Source organism: Pyxicephalus adspersus, chromosome 6 (genome assembly GCF_032062135.1).
Source record: "Pyxicephalus adspersus chromosome 6, UCB_Pads_2.0, whole genome shotgun sequence".
Lineage (NCBI taxonomy): Eukaryota > Metazoa > Chordata > Amphibia > Anura > Pyxicephalidae > Pyxicephalus > Pyxicephalus adspersus.
In genome coordinates, this window is record NC_092863.1 from 52704233 (window position 1) to 52726653 (window position 22421).

At 36.8% G+C, this 22421-nt stretch overlaps 1 protein-coding gene across 1 annotated transcript in view; it reads right to left on the reverse strand.

Moving 5' to 3' along the window:
• TMEM132B (transmembrane protein 132B) overlaps positions 1-22421 on the reverse strand; it is a 282852-nt gene that overhangs the window by 16239 nt on the left and 244192 nt on the right. Inside the window, exon 6 of the mRNA XM_072415758.1 lies at positions 1613-1818. Within this exon, the coding sequence (XP_072271859.1) occupies positions 1613-1818 (206 nt within the window). The remainder of the gene's footprint in view (positions 1-1612; positions 1819-22421) is intronic.

The following is a 22421-nucleotide window of genomic DNA, read 5'->3' on the forward strand; positions in this document are numbered from 1 at the left end:
AGACTAATACAGACAGTGATACAGGAGGAGAGAACCCTGCCCCTAAGAGCTTACAATCTAGTAGGTGGGGGAATTTCACAAACAATAGGATGAGAGATATGTAATGGTGGGAAGCGGTGGTTTCAAAAGACAGAAGAAGACGGGTAGGCAAGTTTGAAAAAAATGGGTTTTGAGCGCTCTTATAAATGAGCAGAAAAGAGGAGCATGCAAAATGAAATGGCGGCAGAGTTTGTCTTGCTCATTAAAGAGTTACAAGAGCTTGCAGAGCAGCAAAATTATTATTTTGAAAATCTTGCAAACCCCCCCCCCTTCCCCCTCAAGCTTCTGTCCTGCACAGGAACAAGCAGGGAAGCCCCGTTTGTATCTATGAGTCGTCTGTATGTCGAATATCCTTAACCAAGGGACTACCTGTAATCTATAACTTCAAAATTATACACAGTGTTTGTAACAAATTGCAACTTTAAAACCAAACCTGGCTATATTCTCTATCCATAAAAGGCTCAGTGGGGTGACAGATAACAGAAAGGTGAGTTAAAGACAACAGACAGTTGTACAAAATAGTCCATGCACTGATGTTAGATTTTACAAAAGTAACATTTGTAGTCTTGTTTCTACCTACATATTCAATGTTTCAAACACCTTGTTAACCAGTAACGGGGTGAACATGGTGGATGCAGGTAGCATTGAAGCTTAGATCTAGCATTGTACCCAGGTGTGTCAATCCAATCTGCACACCTGTAGATCACATTGAGCATTGTTTAAAACAAAACAGCTACAGTTGTGACTACCTAACCAGCTCTCTTCTTTGGTCGTAGAAAAATCTTAATATCTGCAGCAAAGTTCCTATGGCTTATAGCCTGCACTATGCATTTCTTGCCTCAGCAGCTCATAAGAACTGTTGCAAAGGAATACAATGCAACAACATTGTTGTTATACTGTATTTTTCAGGTGCAGGTAAGAGAAGATTTTACTTCAGTGACATCAACCTAACATGTAAAAAAAATATATATAAACAATTTTTTGTATTTGAAACAAATGATCCTTTTTTAACCTAATTGGACCTAATTGAGTTTATTATCCCCAGAGCTTAGTAAAAATTCACATGCAAAGAAAGTCCAATCATGTGTAAGGAAAATGTAAAAAACAAGATATCAGTACATATTCAGTGCTTTTCTCCAATGTGTTCTTCATTGTTCTAACCATGAAACCCTCCATTAAATTGATGGATTGCTTACATATATAGGGACAATACAAGACAATGAACAATAAAAATAATACAATCCAATTATATGTGTGTATGTATTAGTGCTGGTACAGCTTTTATATTTGAGATCTGTTTTGTTGTATGCACAATGATATATACCTCTCAGGTTTTGTTCCATATTGTTAAGCATAAACCCATTCTTTCACATCAGGGTTTCTAGATAATCTGTTTATCCTATGAATTTATAATTGGGAACTCATGTGTACCAGTCTTCCAGTCCACATAGGAGATAAAGAATTCAATGTGTGGCATAACTTGCCAAAAAAACTAAACTCACCAGAAACAGGTGGCCTTACTCACATAATCTAATTATGTGATAGGATTACTTCTACTGGATGTAACTCTTACCTTTTGTTAACAGAGACTGGAATCCGCCAGCCCTTAATCTGGCTCAGCTCAGTATCTGATATTTCTATTTGCAATGGAAGGCGTGGGGCCCACACAGTAACCTCCAACTGGGTGGTGATGTGCTGGTATGTAAAGTTTACAATGGTATCCACTTTACTTTTCATTTCTTTGCCATTGACAAAGACTGAGTCACATCTTTCAGAGACCTGCGAAGAAAAACATTAAGTTAGTCACATACCACAGCATAGAACCATGTAAAAAGAGAGTATTTTGATAACCATGTAAAAAGACAATATTTTGATAATGTAATACATTTTTATTATTACACAGTATTTATATAACGTCAACATATTACGCAGCACTTTATCAAGTACATTTTAATATCACTAACTGTCCCTCAAAAAGGCCCCAATCTAATGTCCCTACCATGTCATTAAACAATCCAAGGTCAATTTGTGAGAAGCCATTTAATCTAGCCTGTTTTGGAATGTGGGAGGATACATGTCAGATTTAAACAAATTAAAAAAACAATATTTTTTCTATCAGTTATTCGATTTGAGGCCAAACTTTCCCAATATGGTCAATATATCTCATGGTATTTTGCATACTGCCATCCACATATGGATAGTCACAATGGTGTGGATTGGAGCCAAGCACCTCCTATATAGCAATCACTGTTATTTACCACAATGTGACTAATCAGTTTTATCTGCACACTACCTTGCCATAACTGTCTTTCTCGGCCCCAAACTGTCAAGGAAAAGAAAAAGATGAATTGCTGCTCCACTGTGTGTGAGCTGCTCAATAAATAATAATCTTAGTCCTCTGAACAGAAAGCCTCCCATGACCATGCAGGAGATATTGTAATTGCATCACAGCCTTGTATAGAAAAACGTTCAAGTTCTGCCTGCCTGAATAAGTGGGCAGAACTAATTGTTTTCTAAAGACAATAACTGTAACCTTTTAACTGGAACAATAACTGTAAGCTTTTGAAAGATACTCTGCTGGGCAAAAATTGTTTTCTTGAACTGGGAAATAAAGCATGTCCAACCAGAATACAACGGACACCATGGCATTAATTCGCATAAAGAGTTAAGCTGCCCTAGAGAAAAACATGAAATGTACATAAAAGCCATTTTTTGGAATCATATTTGGCATTTGATGATATAAATAATGATTCAATTATTTTTATACAAGTCAGTTCTAGTACAATAGACCCTCCATATATTCTATTCTTTCTCCCAAAATAAAAAGCCGTTCTGTATGGACCTCTGGTAAGAACAGAGTAAAAGCAAAAATAGATACAATATTCTGAATGGCACTTGTATTCTTTTATTACAAAAGATTGCATGCGTTGTACAAAGCGATCTTGGGGGCTGAGGGAAAACCCATTTTACAAAGTCATCTTAGAAGCTTAGCGGGGTCATTTGTTGCTAGCAGAATCTGTTACATTATTATTTTAATCATCAGCTGGTTCCAAGTTGAAAAAAAAGGCAGTAGAGGAAATAAAAAGATTTGGTGGTCCAGCCTGACATTCACTAACTTCCACAATGACCATTCTACATGTATGCACATATTATTTGTGTATTTTGGCAGCTTTATTTCGAACCAAAGTTGTTCCTGCTAAAAAAAAAGTGTACCATCACTAATTTCATGCAAGCATACAGTAATCCCTGGGTCTTTGATGATAGGCTTTTCCTCACATGGTGCAAATGAGAGGGGGGGGATTCCTATACAAGCCTATAGGAACACAAACACTGTTTGACATAAGCCAAATGCAAATCAACCCCGGCAGTATTCTTCACAGACATTGTTTGAAGATGCGTAGGAAAAAGCTGTAGGTGGGTAGTGGCCCATCTATTGTGACCCAACTTTTCAGTAACTACCCAAAAAAGCCAGGGCTGGGTAGAACTCTGCCTTGCTATAAAATTCTGTATTCATAATTCAGTATTTTAGTGAAGTGGTCAATGGGAAGAATGCCTCTTACAGTGCTTGCCAATAGGAAAAAAGTCACCCATACTGCCAAAAACATAATTGGTGTCTGGGAAACTGATCTGAGAGGCACAAATTGCTCATTGCTCAAGGAACCCCTAACAACATCTGTAGAAACACTGGTTTAACCTTAAGTGGATTCATAGATCCATTTAATTTTCCCACTTGATCTACCCTGGTACCTCATTTATATATTTCAGGCAGGTAAATTTTTGCTCCAATAAATGCTATTACATTAGAAATATTGTACTTAGTCTACCTAGCTTACATAAACAGCAGCAGATGGGTTGAAAAACTATCTATTGATTACAAAGGAAGCTAACTATGCCTCAGTCTTTTGCATATAATTATTATTCATCTGGTCTGAATTGAGCATCATGCTTTTTCTATTATGACAGGTCTTTACATAATCTGGACTTCGCAAAATAAAATTATTAGTTAGCTGACGTTAAGATTCCAGTAGATAGGAAGGTTACCTTGAGATCTGATGACACATGAATGAGTTTCTGTAACTGTACCCAATAAGGATTTCCTAAACTGACTAATCAGACACTAAAAGAAAAATGTAATTAAAGGTCAGTAACAGGGACCAGGGCCAAGAATGTGATAAAGTTAAAAGAAAGAACAATTTAAAAATTAAAGAATGGGTGCATATACCAAGAAAGATGCATATAAAAATTACACTGGTAAAGGTTTTTGTGCACGCTGGCTGACAATAGAATTGATGATTTATTTTTATAAAGGAGGGTAATTTTCAGCATGCTTTTTAATATCAGCTATTGATATATAAGGGCATTGGGGTTATGGAAAGTGATTGCTTTTGGTTTATTTATCTTAGTTTTAACCACAAATCATTGAAAATGACCATAGAGGGGCAAAAATGACTTTTTTCTTAATAATCAGTCACATCTCTATCACATCAGTCACGTTCTCCTTTCTAAATCTCTGAACTTTCTGGCTCTCACTGAAACTTGGCTTTCCTCCTCTGCCTCTGCTACTGCTCTCTCCTGCTACTGCAGGAGGCCTGCACTTTACACATACCCCTAGCCCTGACAGGAAAGTAGGGGGTGTTGTGGGTCACATTCTCTCACCTAACAGTACATACAGAGTCCTTCCTACCCCACCCTCTCTCATTTTCACCTCTTTTGAAGTCCACTCTGTCTGTCTCTTTAGCCCTTTACCCCTCATTGTTGCTGATGTCTACCGGTACCCTGGCCCAGTATCACAATTTTTGGATAACTTTGCCTTGTTCATCCATCAATTCATAACTGGGGAAAGTGGAGACTTTATTGTTGCAGTGGATGAGCACAACCTTCCCTCCTCAGCCAAACTTCTCTCCATTACCTCCTCATTTGAACTCACACAGAACATCAATAGCCCAACACATAGCCGGACACACTTTAGACCTGGTATTTTCAAAACTCTGCAACCTCACCCTCCTTGACAATTCACCATTTCCCCTTTCTGATCACAACCCTATCACCTTCAACCTATCGAACTCCTGCCGCCCTTTAACACACCCCAGACCTGGTCAATGGCAGAGAGATATCCGTAACCTCGACCACCACCTTTTCTCAAACTGCCTTGCGTCCCTAACCCCCCTCTCCAAAATTACCTCCCCAGATGAAGCTGCCACCCTGGTAAACCACTTCCTTTCCTTGGCTTTGGATAAAGTTGCCCCTGCCACCTTCCGGTACCCTCGACCTGCCAACCCCTGATTCTGGCACAACAATCACACCAAATAGCTACAAAAGGCTGTTCGTGCAGCCGTTCAGTGGAGAAAATTTGGCATCAGCGCTGACTTGATGGACTACAAAGCCAAGCTACAAAGATTTAACACAGAGCTCTCAGTCACCAAGCAAAATTATTTCTCCGCTGTGATTTCCTCTTAAGCTTCCAACCCACACAACCTTTTCTCAACAGTTGACTCCCTCCTTAACCCCACACCTGCTCCCCCCACAACAACCTTTGCCACCAACAACGTTGCCACCTACTTTATAGATAAAATAGACAAAATCAGACATGATGTCTCTGCCCACTGAGCCACTCCAACCATACCCACCCCTACCACCTGTAAATCATCACTGGCCTCCCTCAGCCCTGTTACTGTAAACAAAGTCTCTTCTCTCATCATCTCCATCTACTACCTGTTTGCTTGACCCAATTCCCTCTGATCTACTCTGTGCCCATTCCTCCACCCTGGCCCCTGCGCTAACCGAACTATTCAACCTCTCCCTTTCTACTGGTAAATACCCCTCCGCTTTCAAACATGCCATAATTCTCCCTATCCTAAAAAAACCTCACTGGACCCCTCCCTACCCTCTAACTACCGCCCTATCTCCCTTCTCCCATATGTCTCCAAACTTCTTGAACGCCTTGTCTACAAAAGACTCATCGATTACCTGAGCACCAACTCTCTCCTCGACCCCCTCCAGTCTGGTTTTAGAGCTGCCCACTCCACTGAAACAGCCCTTACTAAAGTGCCCAATGACCTCATCAGAGCTAAGGCTCAAAGCAACTTTTCCCTGCTCCTTCTCCTTGATCTTTCCTCTGCTTTTGACACTGTTGATCACCACCTTCTAATACAAATCATGCGCTCCATTGGTATCAGTGACACTGCTCTCTCTTTGCTTTCTTTCTGTTTGGCTGCTCCTTTCAAGTTTCTTTCAATGGTAATTCCTCCTCGCCCACTCTCCTCCCTGTTGGTGTTCCCCAAGGGTCAGTTCTTGGACCGGGTCTCTTTTCTCTGTACACCTCCTCTCTCGGTAGTCTCATATCCTCCTTTGGCTTACAGTACCATCTGTATGCTGATGACACTCAAATCTATCTGTGTTATTGTCCCACTTACATCTCTGACATGGTTAAAAAATACTCCCCCTGCCGCTCTCTCCGCTCCTCCAATGACCTACTAATGACTTTCTCACTCATAACCTCATCACACACATGGATACAAGACTTTTCTAGAGCTGTCCCAACTCTGTGAAATGGTTTCCTCGTCCTATTCGGCTTGCTCCTACTTTATGCTCATCTAAAAGAGCACTCAAAACCCATTTTTTCAAACTTGTCTAACCATCTTCTTCTGTCTTTTTAAACCATCACTACTTCCCACCACATATCTACATATCTCTCATCCTTTTGTGTATAAATTCCCCCACCTACTAGAGTGTAAGCTCTTCAGGGCAGGGCTCTTTCCTCCTATATCACTGTCTGTATCTGTCTGTCATTTGCAGCCCCTATTAAATGTACAGTGCTGTGTAATATGTTGGCACTATATAAATCCTGTTTATTATTATTATTATTAATAATAATAATAATAATAATAATCTCTATGGATGTGAAGATTCTATACCTTAACCCTGTTGTGCAGCTACACATGCTCAGTAATAGGACCATAACAACGGCTCAATTTCTCCAGATGTTAGAAGGGCCCATGACATGCCATTCCATTATTATTATCCAATATGGTCTTTTTTGGGATCATAAGACAAACTGCTATTTCCTGTAAACATAGAATGGTAAGCCCTTCAACCTTGAAGAAGTTATACTTTTAATGATCAGACGTCAGGATTTCCAGTTTCTAAATCATTGGGAGCTGACTGAAGTGGGGATAAAGCGCCCATAGTTTAAAAACCACCCAGGGCCCAAGATTTGTTTATTATTCCACTGATAATGCCCCAACATTAATATGTAAGGTAAAGTTTTAATTAGCGCCCAAAAACTCAACTTATTCCACCGTATGTAAAGTATTTTAACCTTTCTATGCATTATATTTACCTAGTAACTACAACTATCCAGTGGGTTAAGTGTACATAAGTATATTACATTTAAAATGGGATCTCAAAGGATCACTTCAGCTCTCATCTGGCATCATGCTGTGCTATTGTATGCATTAAATGAATGGGTGTGATGTTCAGTCAATATGAATAGACTAATGAAAGATGCTAGTAAAGTTCTGTTGGAGATGTATTTAGTGAGCAGTACCATAGGAGATCGCCATCACTCCATAGACTTGACTAGATTGAACAAAACAATGGATGGTATTGAAAAGGTAATTCTCATAGAGTTTTTCTTTTTAGAACTTTAAGCTGATGGTTTAAACTGCCTATTTTCTGCTTTCAGCACCTTGTATTAGTAGTACAATGACTTAGTAGGGAAATGAGCCACACACCACACTAAACATGGATATTCACATAGGTATTCAAATAGTTTACAAATTTTTTCTCTTAGAACGCTTGAGAAAAAATAGTTGGAAGTTATTACTAATTCTTACAGATCCTCATCTACTCCAATTCTAAACAAAAAATCTTTATTATAACTATATGAGCAGACACGATATTGCTACCTCAAAAAAGAAAAACTATTTTGGGATTACTCTAGTACGTAGGTCTTTTTTTAGTTTTGAATAGAGTGATAGAAGCCCTTTTATGGTATTTTAGGGTTTTACCAATGTGGGGAAAGGCTAGAAGCCCCACCAGCTTATTTTCTTCTGTCTGTACTATTTGTGAAGATTTTCCCTTACTTTCTGACTCTGTGCAGTGCAGTTTTTCTGGAGACAGAATTTTTATGTACTTTGAGACAATGGCAGAAAATCTGCAAAAATAAATCATTTCATCAAGTGCTTTCTTCGGTTATATTAATGACCACTAATTCTGCTACGTGTGATTTATTTGTATTTTCTTTTTTCAGTTTCATCAGTGACAGTGACACCTAGCTATTTTATTACAAACATTTATTAAGAAGGAAATTTTAAAATGTAACCATGTTTTATCCATTTCTGTCAGGCCCACCAATGATTTATATCATCACATTCCTCACTTAATTATACATGTCTGATATTAATTTTGACAAAGATCCCAAGACATCACCTACTTGATTTAAAATTTCAGCCACTGTGTCTCTCAATGGCTATGATTAATGTGCTTAAAAATGTCAAGAGACGTTTATGACACATTACGCGCAGAAATTACAAGGATGGTAATGGTGGCTAAGAATGTGTTTGTTTTATTCTCTGCCTACTTTTCAGGAATAGAACAGAACAGTTCCCTGTGCTAACATGGATTCTTCTTGTGAAACAAACTGCTACAGAGACAATGGGGGGTGATTTACTAAAAGAGTTCTAAGGCTTAACATTTAACAGAGTAAATTACAACTTTCCAAAAGGGTATCATCACAAAGTAATTGTTGGTAAATAGGAGACATTTTGTTCTTTTTAAATCCATGTTCTCTCACAAATATTTGGATAGTAAAAGTTGACACTATTCACCCTACATAACCCTACTTTCCCTAGCCCACCATTACCTACCGGTAAGTTACCTTTCCTAGGATTTATAGGATTTATAATTGGTACATAACAAATGTTAGTGTTCCCTGCAAAATAAATCCAAAAATCACATCCCCAACAATTATATGTGGCACTCACCTTGTTACAGTTTTTTCACACCTGAGGTTTTTTTAATTGTCTTAACACCTGTAAAAACCCATTATCATTGGACTGAATACGCCCATTTATTCTCTATTTGACATGCTACAGCATTCCTACACAGTTTTCTGAATGCTTAATGCAATGTTCAAGGGTGGTTTGCTACATCTGCCAACTTCAAAGATTTGAATGGGAATTGTTTGAAAAAAACACCATAATTATACATAGGCCAGAAAACTGCAGAAGAGTAGTGATTGGCTGTCACCTGGGCCCACACAGGTACCTCCTATGCAACAACATGCATCTGACCATCAATTCCCAAGTTCTAGAATAATCTAGATACCCAAGACTCAACCCTTAAACACTTAAAGACTACAGATACAAAACAAGATGTAGGAAAATGGGACTTTTTAGGTACCCAAAAAACCCAATAAAAATCAATTTCTTCTCCTTTTATTACAAAAAGTAATATTATCATTATCATGATAATTTGTGTTAATACCAGAAGAAATACTGCCTTTTTATTACTTTATTTTCTAAATACTTAAAAAGACCCATTTTCTTACCCCTTGTCAAGGTTTAATGTTGATGTTAAATATGCAGGCTTGGAGAATGCCCATCATTGGAGGGCGTCACATACTTTAACCAGAAGTGCTGGCTATTCTGTTACAGATTAAGAAGCAGCACAGAGGATTAGGAGGAAGTGGGTCAGGATGTGCAAATTTCCACCTCCATAGACTCCATAATTCATAGGCGGTCGTATAATAACCACCAATAGCAAATCATATACATGCAGTAAGTAAACATGGCTTCCCCCATGTATGTATATAAAAACAAACTATATTGATAATATTATTTATAGGAATACAGAAAACATTTTACATTTAAAAAAAAAGACAGTTATAAACAAAAAAAAAAAGAACAGTAAGAATTTGATTTGCACATATGCATTATCTTACCCCGGTGTCTGAACCTCATTAATGTAATTTGCCTCTGACTGCCAACATTACTAAAACTAAAACAAAATCATTAAAATGAAGCAAAGAACTGGCATCAACATGTTTACATCCCTCATAGCCAAATTCATCGTTCTATAGACCCTGCTGAAAACAGATTGTCTTCTATTAACTACTCACCCACGCGTCTGAGTTTCATCTCTAAACATACAACACCTTCGAGGACTGGCAACAAACGCTTTTCTTCACTCCAGAAAATTCCGATACTGATTTGAAAAAAATCAATCTGTTGACTAAGGCACTCATTGAAACTGAATGCTTTGAACATAAACAGCACAGAATCACAATCCCATATATTAGATATACTGGTATGATAAAAGGCTGCACTGAGCTTTCAGTGGCCCTGTTATTATGATTTCCAAGTGATAAGGAAGCATTCATATTGCTGGCAAATGTCTTGGGTGAATCACCATGTATAATATAACAGAATGGCAGTTTGTATGACTAAAGGACCAAAGAGCTCAGAGTTGATGATAAAATCTACTAATATAGAATACAAAAGAATAACATACCAAAGCAGTTTGAAGTCTACTTAAAGGAAACCACTGTTCTCATAAATATGTGGGCTGACAGCTATTTGACCTCTTTATGTAAAAATAAAAGCTGCCTGTCTGTAGTGATAAACAGACCCAGAACAATCATGCAGGGGCAGATATTCTGAATTTACTTTGTGTGGTTTATCCAAAAATGTGTATAAAAAACTAAATTAAATTATGTATGTGTTCATGGGATATCATCACCTAATAATGAAATTAAATAGAAGATGATAATGCCTCAGTCTAGTCTATATATTTATTGCAATTTCTTGAGGTTGTGCATTTTGGGATTGATTTTATGGGGGGATTGTCAACAATGAATATTTAATAATACCTTTTTTGCCATTGCTTTCTTATACTTAAAACACACTGCAGTAGGGATTTTGGGACCTGCAGGAAACTAGGATTTAGAGAAAGAAACTACAGTATGTGGCGGGGGGTACAGGCATCTTCCACTCCTGGTGGGGTTGAATACTCATGTGATTGTATGTTAGGGGTAGGAGGATGAATTCATAGTAGGCAGGGGACAGAGATATCTGACACTCCCAAATGCATCAAATGCTGAGGAGTCTGATGGAGGTTGGAGCACTGTTCTACTAACGGTAGAGGTAACAGGGCTGTTTAAAGCTCTCCAAGGCAAGAGAGAACACACTTTCATCAGTGAAGTTGGGTGATCTACCATGGAATGGAAATCTGGAATGGATTTCCTAAAAGTCATTTGCTATTTGTTAGCAAATGTTTTTAATCCTGGACCTGATCCATTGCAGGTTTGCTGGATCACCCAGCTTCACTGATGAAAGTGTATGCTCTCCAGCCTTGGAGAGCTTTACTAAATCAGGCCCAATAGCTCTACTTTACTCTACACTTAACTTATGCTTTACTGCAGGGAATTTATTGGGGGGGTTTGTAAAGGAACTGACAGGGTCAAATAAAGTAAACCACCAATTGTACTTCAAGACCAAATTCAATCATCTCTGTGATGTACGTATCAACCCAATCCTGTTTGTTTGTAAATGTTTTCATGTAAGAATATACCAATAATCTTCTGTGTAATACTGAGCCAGATATAAATTAAAATCCCAAATCCTCTAAAATTCTTTTTACCACCACCAACCATATCCAACCTTGCCTTATAAATGTGATGGTCTTTGGTGATTGCAGGAAGCAGAAAAAAGGTAAGTTACAACATATATTTTCTATCAACTGTGTTACTGCCAATTAAAGTGGCACTGTGTATTTTATGATGGAGTTTTGTCACAATGTGCACACAAGTATGCACACTACTTTGCAGTGTTTACATAAGGATAATGGGTATTCTTCATATTGATTAGAAGCAGACAATCATATGATGCCTTTAGAGTATTTATTATGTACATGGACAAGTGTGAACTGGATAACGAATACATAAAACACAAAATTTATAAGTGTGGCTTGCTGTGTAAAGTATGCTCTAGTGTCTAAATGTTTGCCAGCCAAGTCATGCATGTCTAATATAAAATTGTGATTCTCTCTTTCTTTAGATTGATCTTCCTGTTATTAACATTACATGTACAGATAAAAGTGCACACTGCTATAATTCACGATACATGTATATCATATATATATACCAGAACCTAGGCAGACGGCTCTAATAGCACAGTGTACAGGGTTTCTAGAACTGCTGTTTTGGTTCCAACATGAGCTTTCATTGATAAACAAGCTAGTTACAAAAATGTACAACATTGTAACTCAGATGAAATGCTGACATGTGCATGCCTTAGAACACTTGAGCAGAAGACACAAAACCAGAAATATTAGTAAATGTTTGAATCCCATTTATTCTTGCAAGGTCAGTTTGTAAAGAAGCTAAGAGCGAACAATCAAACTATGTATTTACTATGTACATGGACAAGCTATTACTTCCCAATATGATAGTGGCAACAGTCAACCTTTTATACATCTTGCTTACAGTATGCTATTTTTCTTTAGTTGTAGCTTTAGAAGATAAAACACCATTTTTTCTTTTATTCTGCAGCGCTTTGCAAAGGCTATTCACACCAGTCACAACACAGATTATGGATATAATTACTGTATAGCAGTCATGGAAACACAAACCCAAGCTTATTAATCTTTTTAACCTTCAGCATATTTCTGTATAAATCATATACAAAAAAAGTGGAGAACATACAAACTCAATGCAGCCAATATGCTTTCTAAAACCCAGGATTCTAACACTTTACAGAAAGGCATGAAACGTTTAGCAATGAGGTTGCTTAAATAAACCCGATCCTTGATATTTTATTTAAATTTGCCCATTCACAAACTTAAATCTGAATTTCAGGCAAACATCTAGATACCCAGAATAATCTTTGCAAGGCTCTGCCATGTGCTAGACAGCTCTGTCTAGCAAGGTTAAAAACATAATTTATTTTGTTGTAGGTTTTTAGCCCTTTTCCCAGGATATTGCTGGACATATTCTGCCCGTTTGCAATTAACATGCTGTTAGCTTATGCAGAACACCACAGCACACGTACTGGTTCTATTTGCCTCCTCTTCAGTCTGAACTCTGCTAAACTTTCACTGCTTACATATACAAAAAATACATTTGCAGATAAATGATTATGTTGATGTCCAGAAGTAGTCATCAGGATTTGACAGAACATATACGGTGTTTATTTAATTAATGGATTGTTTTATAAAGTTTTTTTTTTTAAATCATTATCTAAAAATTACAGCATTAACTCTATAGCCCTTAAGATGGGCTAGAAGTGGTAGTGTTCACTTGCAAACGGGAGGCTTCTTTTGTATTGGATGATCACTCCAACTTACATGTTTTATATTATGACATAGTGATCACGTGAGCAGGAACCATGCTGATTTAATCTTCAATCATTTTCAATCATTACTTAGGACATAAGTTGTCAGTTGCTGCTGACTGCACTAAGTATTGCCTTTTTGCCTCTTGAGGTCAATTGGGAAAAATCCCAGTGATTTGTTCTCCAGGGAGTAACTGGAAAAGCCCAAAGCACTCCAGATTCCATTAGAAGGCCACCAAATTTCCGAAGAACATTGTGCAAATTAAAAAAATAGTAGAAGTATGTATAGCAGAAGGAAGTAGAATTTGTATGCAACTCAAAATGAATGTCACAACAAGTGACACAATAAAAAAAAAAGCCCCAGAAGAAAGCAATGCTGATAAAGCAGAGAAATATATGACAACTGTGCTGTACATAATTTATGGTTCCTCAGTGACAGCAGAAAGCAATGATGAAGATGATGATGCTATTGGTGATGATGACTGCTTCACAACACAGCTCTGCACTTTAACACTACAGTCCTTGTCTGACAAAGATCTTTTCTGCAGTAAGTTCTAAACAACCTGCAAGTACCAGAACACTAAGCTCCCAACTTCCCACGGCAGTTGAAATCAGAAGTTCTGGGCCAGCTAAATTACCCATATCCAACTCATATCATAGCAGTAGAATTTTGATTGAATATGGATATTATTATCTGGTTCATGTAGAACCAAAATAAATGATCAATATTCTTGATGTTTGACTTTAACCAGAATCTGAACAGCAACACTATTCAACTTTAAATTTCTACAGTATATAAATACTCTCAAACTATTGTGAGACTGCCTGGACCTGCACAGAATGAATAGCAAAGGGAAGCAAAGGATTTCAGCAAGGGAGAAATGCACTTTGACCAGCAAAATGTACTCATTCTAAGTGCTTTTAAGAAAGGGCAGTCCAAGAAGCTTTCTTCTTTCAATTTTAAAATTGTTCTTTTTAAAAGGGTTTTTTGGGAACCCGCAATGCCACTTGGTTGCCTTTGAACAGACCTGCAAGAGAAATTACATTTGAGTATCAGTACATTTATGATTCGGGTAGTGTCAGCCATTTGCAGCATTTATTTGCTCAGAAAGATGTGCATTAGCACAGAGATTTAGTCTACAGGGTGCTACACTAATTCCAGGCAAAAAGTGCAAGCAGTTGTTGAACTATAAATGTATGCGCCTGATCTATGCTAAAATCAGAATCTTCACTAATATTGTATTTTATAAAGCAGTTGTATTGCCCTAAAGCTAGCAAAGTGCTTCAAAACGAAATTAGCAGCTGGCAGAAAACCCTGTTGTAGCCTTTACTCCAATACAAAGTTCTCTCTGCTATGTTATGTATTTATTATATTTGCATATAACATTTTCTGCTTTATTTTATACATGAGACCCTTTACTTTTGTTTTTCTTTAAAGAAGATCTTCCATGTAAATTATATGTCTGGTTATCTGCCCTCCATTCCCATGCCTTTAAAGGTAAAAAAAAAAACCATTCGAACAAAAATGATTACCCCAGCACCCCAGTTTTTAAATGATTACTAAAGGCACCAGTGATGTCACTGTACCTCCCCCTTGCCTTCTGGAACAGCCAAAAATCCTTTGAGAATTCCCCAAGTGCAATGGTGAGACACATGGATGTTGGTGATGCCTTTAAGAAGCAGCCAGAAGCCTATGTATTTATTTATGTATGTAATAAACTATTTGTATTCACCAGCAGACACGATAACAGGGGCAGGCCGATGTACTACAGCAATACCTGGTTAAAAAAATTAAAGCACTGAGTTGTAAGCTTCACTTTTGCTAGGTATCTCAAGGGTTAATTCTCAGTTTTTGGCTGGAGTGTACATTTTATTGCATTCAACACATTAGAAATTAGTAAAATATAATTGTATAGTCATATTTTGCTGTTTTCCTGCTATATTACCCATTTTGCCTTTATCTGCCTTCTAATATTATTTAAGTACAGTGCTGATACAGTACCCATGAACTTTTTAATTAGGTGCATAAATGGTTGCCTATACATTGTGACAGCACTACCTCCATCCCTTTCCTAATCAGAAAACTTCTAATTTCTGCAGCATTGGCACTGAAAACATAAGAAGAAGGGCCACACGAAAAAAAGAGAACATTTTGAAATGGTACAAATTCATTTTCTTGACACATTTGATAGTAATTTACCTATAAATTGGATCCTTATGTGCCAGAACAGACAAGTAAGCAGAGTGAGTTGAGTTTTGCTTTAAAAAATAAACCAATTTAACCAATTTCAAAATTGCTACAATAAATAAAAACAGTAATAACTAAAACAAATGCAGCACTGTCTTCTAAAGACAATGTTTGCCATACCCACATTTTATATTCTCTGTCTCTACCATTTCTTCCAAATCTTTCAAATTTATATCTCAGATAAAGCCAAGCTACCTCTGTATATATATATACATATAGATAAAATTTGGTACGGATTTGTGCAACATTTGGGATGATTTACAAAGATATAATATCATGAGACAAAGGTGTCATATTTCTTCATAGAGAATTCTATATATTATAAACAATAGTTAGAAACAACCTTGCTTTGCACTGCAGCAAAACTGCTATAGCCCAATATCGATAGAGCTCCTTTAGTTAAAAACAAGCTTTAGCATCTTCATAATCTACATAGCAACTGCAATAAATGTCTTACGGGGACTACAAGCGTGCTAAAACTTCTATGTGCTACCATTATTCACTGGTACAGGTCATAAATGAATACCTTTATAGTAACTAACCTGTTTCTCTGTTATTGTTGTTTTATTCCAAGTGTATCACTGCCTGTACGTTCTGGTCACTGGTTTTCAATTACATGTTTAAGGGAACATAATGTGCTTCATTAATTCTTAATGTCACCAGCTATCCATTGATGTAAAATCTTACTTAGAATTCAAAGGATCCTCTTGAATCAAGACCTGGCTTCCAAAATAATCAGGGAAAAAGCAAGAGGAGCTTGTCCCCAAGAACTGATTAAAACAATTTTCAATCACTTCCCCCAAAGATAACACATTTGTTGCTCCGTATTGTGCAAATGGGAAAAAAAGATTATATTCCTCTGCCTGGCAAAGAACATGAAAGTGATTACAATTTAAATATTATGGTCGCTTATCTTTTTCGTTTGCTGCCTTGCTGAAGTGACTTGAATTGAAAATTTTAAGCATGAATGTTTTACCATGTAGCCATTGTAAAGATGCAAAGGGTTAAATGGAAATTTCCTCTTGCTACCGGTTTCCCTGCTTGTATTTACAAAAGATATAGTTTCCTGAAATCACTACAACAGGCTATTAAATCAACAGCATTAGAAACACTAACAATACATAGTATAAGCCCACTCACTTTAGAAATCAGCAGTTTTCTTTCTTGTAAACCTCCTACTGTACTCAGAATTTAGGTGCATTGTATAGTTAAAAAAACAACTAAAATAGCGCTGTTGGGATTGCTCTGGGTAGTCGGCTCATTACATGGACTAAATTGTTCTGCTCTTCTATTACTACTGTATTTAGAACAATGAGTCAGTAATCAAGGACCTCAAAATAAACTAGTGCACAAAGCTAGTCCTGATTAAAAGACCCATAAATGTTAGCAGTCATTCCCATCAAATGTGTTTTGCTCTTTTCCTTGCACAGGCAAACAGAAAATTCTAACCAAGGTGTTGGCTTGCAGTGTAGAGAGGCAGTACTGCATACTACAAACCTGGTAGGTAGGTGGGTTTGGCATAGGTGCAGCCAGTATGGCATACATTCTCAGCCAGTTTGTTCATAGTGGTGATATGTAGGCTTTCCTCTATAAAACACACAATGTTATTTGTAAACTGATTACCGTATTTTTCGGACCATAAGACGCACTTTTTTTCCTCCTAAAGTGGGGGGAAAATCAGGGTGCGTCTTATGGTCCGAATGCAGAGGTACAGGGGCATATTTTTTTACTTACCTGTGGATCGGCGCCGCCTTCATGGGCGGGCACAAGTGCCGCACGCTGGATCTCAGGGGAAATCAAATCAATTTTTTTTTTTCTTGTTTTCCCTTGTGGGAAAACCTGGTGCGTCTTATAGTCCGGAGCGTCTAATGGTCCGAAAAATACGGTACATCCTTGTTAAATGCTATTAACCAAGGTTTCATTTATGCTTACTGGTCCATTAGAGCTTATGTGCAAGTATGAGGCCACTAAATATTATGTCCTTAATGCAAATGCTAACCAATGGCTGTAGAAAGATATATAATATATATCAAAAATCATAAACATTGACATGTCCAGTGTTGATATTAAAATTATGTTTTTAAATTAGTGAAGGACATATTTTACAAAATATTGCACTCTTCTGATCTAGAAAAGTCTAATATTCATTATCAGCTACATTACAATTTGCCCGCCATCATATCCCTCTGACTTCTGGACCTGCTATCACTTTGATTTCTCCATGATTGCCTAAAAGTGCATGTGGACTTTGTTTAATTGATTTGTTTGATTTGGTTTGATACTCTTTTCAATTTTCCACAGAATAAGTAGTGATTTCCACTGATTGTCAAGGTTTAAACAATGAAGGACTTCCGGTTATCAGAAAGACTCAATATTAGTTTCTAGGAATCTCTATATGGGCTGACATTTAACACCAATATTTTGGGTCCATATCTGCCCCTTGCAGTCTACTGTACAGCACACCTTAAGTAGGGAAAAGGTAATGCAGATAGACGGACAGGGCAAAATAAACAAGAGACAAGGTCATCAATGTGCTGCTTCTCCTTTTACTTTCATGTCTCAAGGTTGGTAGAAGATTGGGAAGTAAAAGTGAACCTCAGGAGAAAGCTCAGGTCTCCCTCCCTGCTGTGTGAGCTGTGCAGAAGAATTAGAAGACAGATTGAACAAAACCTTTGGTAGGTACAACATGCCATATATCTGCTTCATCTGTCCATTTAGGGCTTGTCCAGACATGCATTAAAATTAGACATTTGTGAGCTTTAAAAATGCTCCAAAACGTCTGTAAAAATAGATAACATTGTACCTAATCAGTCCATTCATTGTACAGGTGGCAGAAGGCAGCAGTGTTACTGAAGGTCTGTTTTAATATGGATACATTTCTAACTGTTAGATGTTATCTTATTTTACAAACAATAACCCAAACAATAAACTTCAGCAATGTTTTAAAACAGACATTATGTATTCTCTTGTATTTATCAATTTGATGAGCCATAGCTTTGAAGTTATTTAATGCTAATTAGTCTTTAGGCAATGGCATAATTGGAAATAGTAATGGCCTTTCAATAAAGCCCTGTGCATCCATTAAATGAAAAGAAAACACAGGTGATGACAGTTTATTAATTTAGATGGCTTCATTAAGTCATTTTGAAATGGTTTCATGGCATCTCTGCAGGATTCTTTGTGTGTGTTAGTGAAGTTGTTTGGTTTTCCAAACCCTCCTTTTGTCATATGAATAATTTGCTCACATGGTGTTGTATATGAGGGCACTCTGTTTTCCTTAAGATAGAATACTAAAAGTACTTAGTAATACATAAAATATAATAGAATCCAAAAAGCTCAGTACCCCAGTCTGGCAGGAAAAAATTAAAACTCAAAATAAATTTACCTATTTTCACCAGGTCACTAAGTAAATACTTGATGATAGGAAGTTGGTAGAATACCAGTAACAGAAGCAAAAGGAGTACTTTTCAGTTAAGCTGAGATTGACAACAGGGCTGATTTATTTAAGCTCTCCAAGACTGGGGAAGACAGACTTTCATGGGTGAACCTAGGTGGTCCAGCAAACCTGGAATGGATTTCTTAGATTTTTTTGGCAAATGTTTCCAATCATTAACCTAATCTCAGATGAGCCGGATCATCCAGGTCCGTCCATGTAATGGATGATGTAATCAGCTGTAATCACAATGAGTAGTCAGGTATGCCAACTTACCCAAAAATCCAGAAAGTTACCTTATTTCCCATAATTGTTCTCAATTCCCAGAACTAGTATACAATGTGTATACACTCACACAGTTATAAAAAAAGATGGTACACTTAATTCTAAGGTTTTATGTTGTAATATTATTTAAACATAACCTCAGGTATAAAACAACACAAAAAGATTTCCACCATGTGAGTACTTTTTTTAAAATGTTTATATAAGTATTCATTTTTCATGAACAAAATAGAGAATCCATTTATGAAAAACCAAGTACATGCCATGTAGAACTTGTGGAACCACCTTCAGCAACAATAACTAAAACTAGTCTGTTTCTAATTAACTATACCAGTCTTTCACATCTCTTATGAAGGAATGGTGGCCCACTCTTCTTTTCAATATTGCTTCAGTTTATATATGTTTGGGCATTCATGTATGCACAACTCTCTTAAGGTCCCACCCCAGCATTTTAATCAAATTAGGGTCCAGACTTTGGCCAATTTCACGACCAAATTCTTTCCATGTTTTAGCTAGTGCACACATGGCCTCCTATTTAACTATTAGAATAGTTTGGTATACAGAGGAGTTCTTGGTCAACTGAATGACTGCAAGGTTCCAAGGTCTTGTAAGGGAAAAACAACCCCAAATCATCACCCCACCACCACCATGCTTGACAGCGGGTAAAAGGTGTTCGTGGTGACATGCTCTGATTCTTTTTTTTTTTTGCCAAAAATGGCTGTGTATATGACCAAACATCCCTACCTTGCACTCATCTATCCAAGTGACATTGTTCCAAAATTCTTGTGGGTTCGTTCAGATGCAACTTTGGATACTGTGTTACTAAGTTCTTTTTAGAAAGAAGAGGCCTTCTCCATAACAAATCTTTTTCTAATGGTGCGGTCATAAACTTTACATCTAACATGATAACTGAGGCCTGTAGATTCTGAGATGGAGTTCTTTTTAAGTATTGCATGCTTTGACCTTGGGGTGACTTTGCTCTGTGATCCACTCCTGGGAATATTGGCAACTTTTTGTCTTGTCTTGTTGATGGTGGATTTGTCTATATAAACATATATATATATATATATATATATATATATATATATATATATATATATTCATTCCAGTAAATATCTTGTTGTTATGGTTACTGCAGCTTTTGTTATACACACTAACTATAACTAGATATAAGCCATGCCTCCCTTGCAATTTGTATAACTTCAAGGTCCTTCTTTTATAAGAGATGAGTTGCTCATTACATCCCATGGCAACAACTTCCTGGAGCTCACTTCCACAATGTAACTTACAGTTCTCATATTATATTTCCATACTTAGTATGCACAAGAACTGTAAGCAGATTCTTTCTGCATCTTGCTATGAAGGCTATAGCAAAGCAGAAGCTTTTTTTGAGAATCCTATTCATAAAAATTGACAATATTATTAACATTTCTACCTAAGCTGTAATGTCTCATTTATACATGAGGTAAAAAAAAGGAAAAGTAACTTTTGTTTAGATCCATGTGGAAAGATTGTATTACATAATTATATATATATTTTTTTGTTTCTATAGCAGTTCAAGGAAATTTGAATCTCTATTACTGAGCAATATTTCTTCCAACTGCAAAACATGAAACTAACATACAAGCAAATCAAGACTAATTGGTGTATTTCTATACAAAATCAATAGCCAAGAGAACACATCCACCATGTAAAAAATACAAGGAATGATATGTTCCTAAAGAGAAATTAAGGTTTCAAATTTGCAATGAGGCAGGTCTTTATTGTTTGAAATTTCCCTTCTTAAATAAAGCATACTTACCTGTCTGATACTTCTTCTTCAGCTGCAAGGTCTTAAGTAATTCTGGCTTGGCCAATCAAGATGGCCAAAGATCAAAACCAAGAGAAGCAAAAAATAAAATGACGACATCCATGACGAATGGGGACAAATGAGTGTATTTAAAAAAATGTAGTCAGAAAGGAAAGGTTATTATATTCTCTATTGCAGAACAGACATCGTCTCTCCCTTGTGCAATGAAGGACCTGCCTGATTGCAATTTTTCCTCTTTAAAAATTGACTTTTTTTCTACAAGAATGGAGATATAGTGGTATAGTGATTCAATCTATGAGCTGCTTTAAATGTACTCCTTTCTCCAAAAACGTGCAGCCTAACAGCGGAAACAGCACTGCTGATAAAAAAAATAATGTAAAAAGTCAATAGGTAAAACCTTATCTCTATCTCAAACTACTATGATTTATTGTTAATGGCATTCCCGTGCACAAACGTGCTGTACGTGCGTTCTGCACAATATGTTAACGCATAGGTTTCTACATGCCATCACGTGCGTTTGAGCAACACAAGAGTGGGATAAAGCCATTGAAATTTCCAGTTCATCCTTCACTGAATTGCTAATATTTTTAATCGGTTTCTTCCCACACAACATCTATATTCCACTTTCCAACTGTTATAAAGATCATTCATCTGAAAGTTTTCAGTTTCTATGTAACCCTCTTTGCCATCTGTTTCTTCTGCTACAATTGTTTGTACACTGTGTGTGGCATATAAATGAGCAGTGAACAGCAGTCGTGTGCATTTTGCAATAGACACATCTGACTATTACTGTATAACTTGACATCTAAAAAGGACACATCAGTTCAGAGCAAGTACATGTCATCTAGAATACTGAATTTGTCTTTAAAGTTAATCTGATGTGCTTCACATTGTTAAAGTGCACCTGATTCTAGTTAATGACATCATTTACACAGGTATTCCTTAGAAGTTTCCATTCCCTGTCATGTTTTTCACACATGAAAAGGAATAGATTAGATTGTATTTAATTTTTAACCAGGCACAAACTTATTCATTTGGATACTGAAAATGATGTCCCTTGATTCAGTGTGGTAGAGTGCTAGTTGCACATTTGGCCCTATCAAATAAAATTGTGCCAAGAACAATCACAAAAGGGATTTTATAGATCAATAGGTTTGTACTATAAATTGTAGTTTATTCTACAATATGATTCAACATTTCTGCAGGAAAGAAAATGATGTATGGCTTACAGGACACACATCAGTACCTGTAACGTCCAATGATACTTCATTTTCTGCT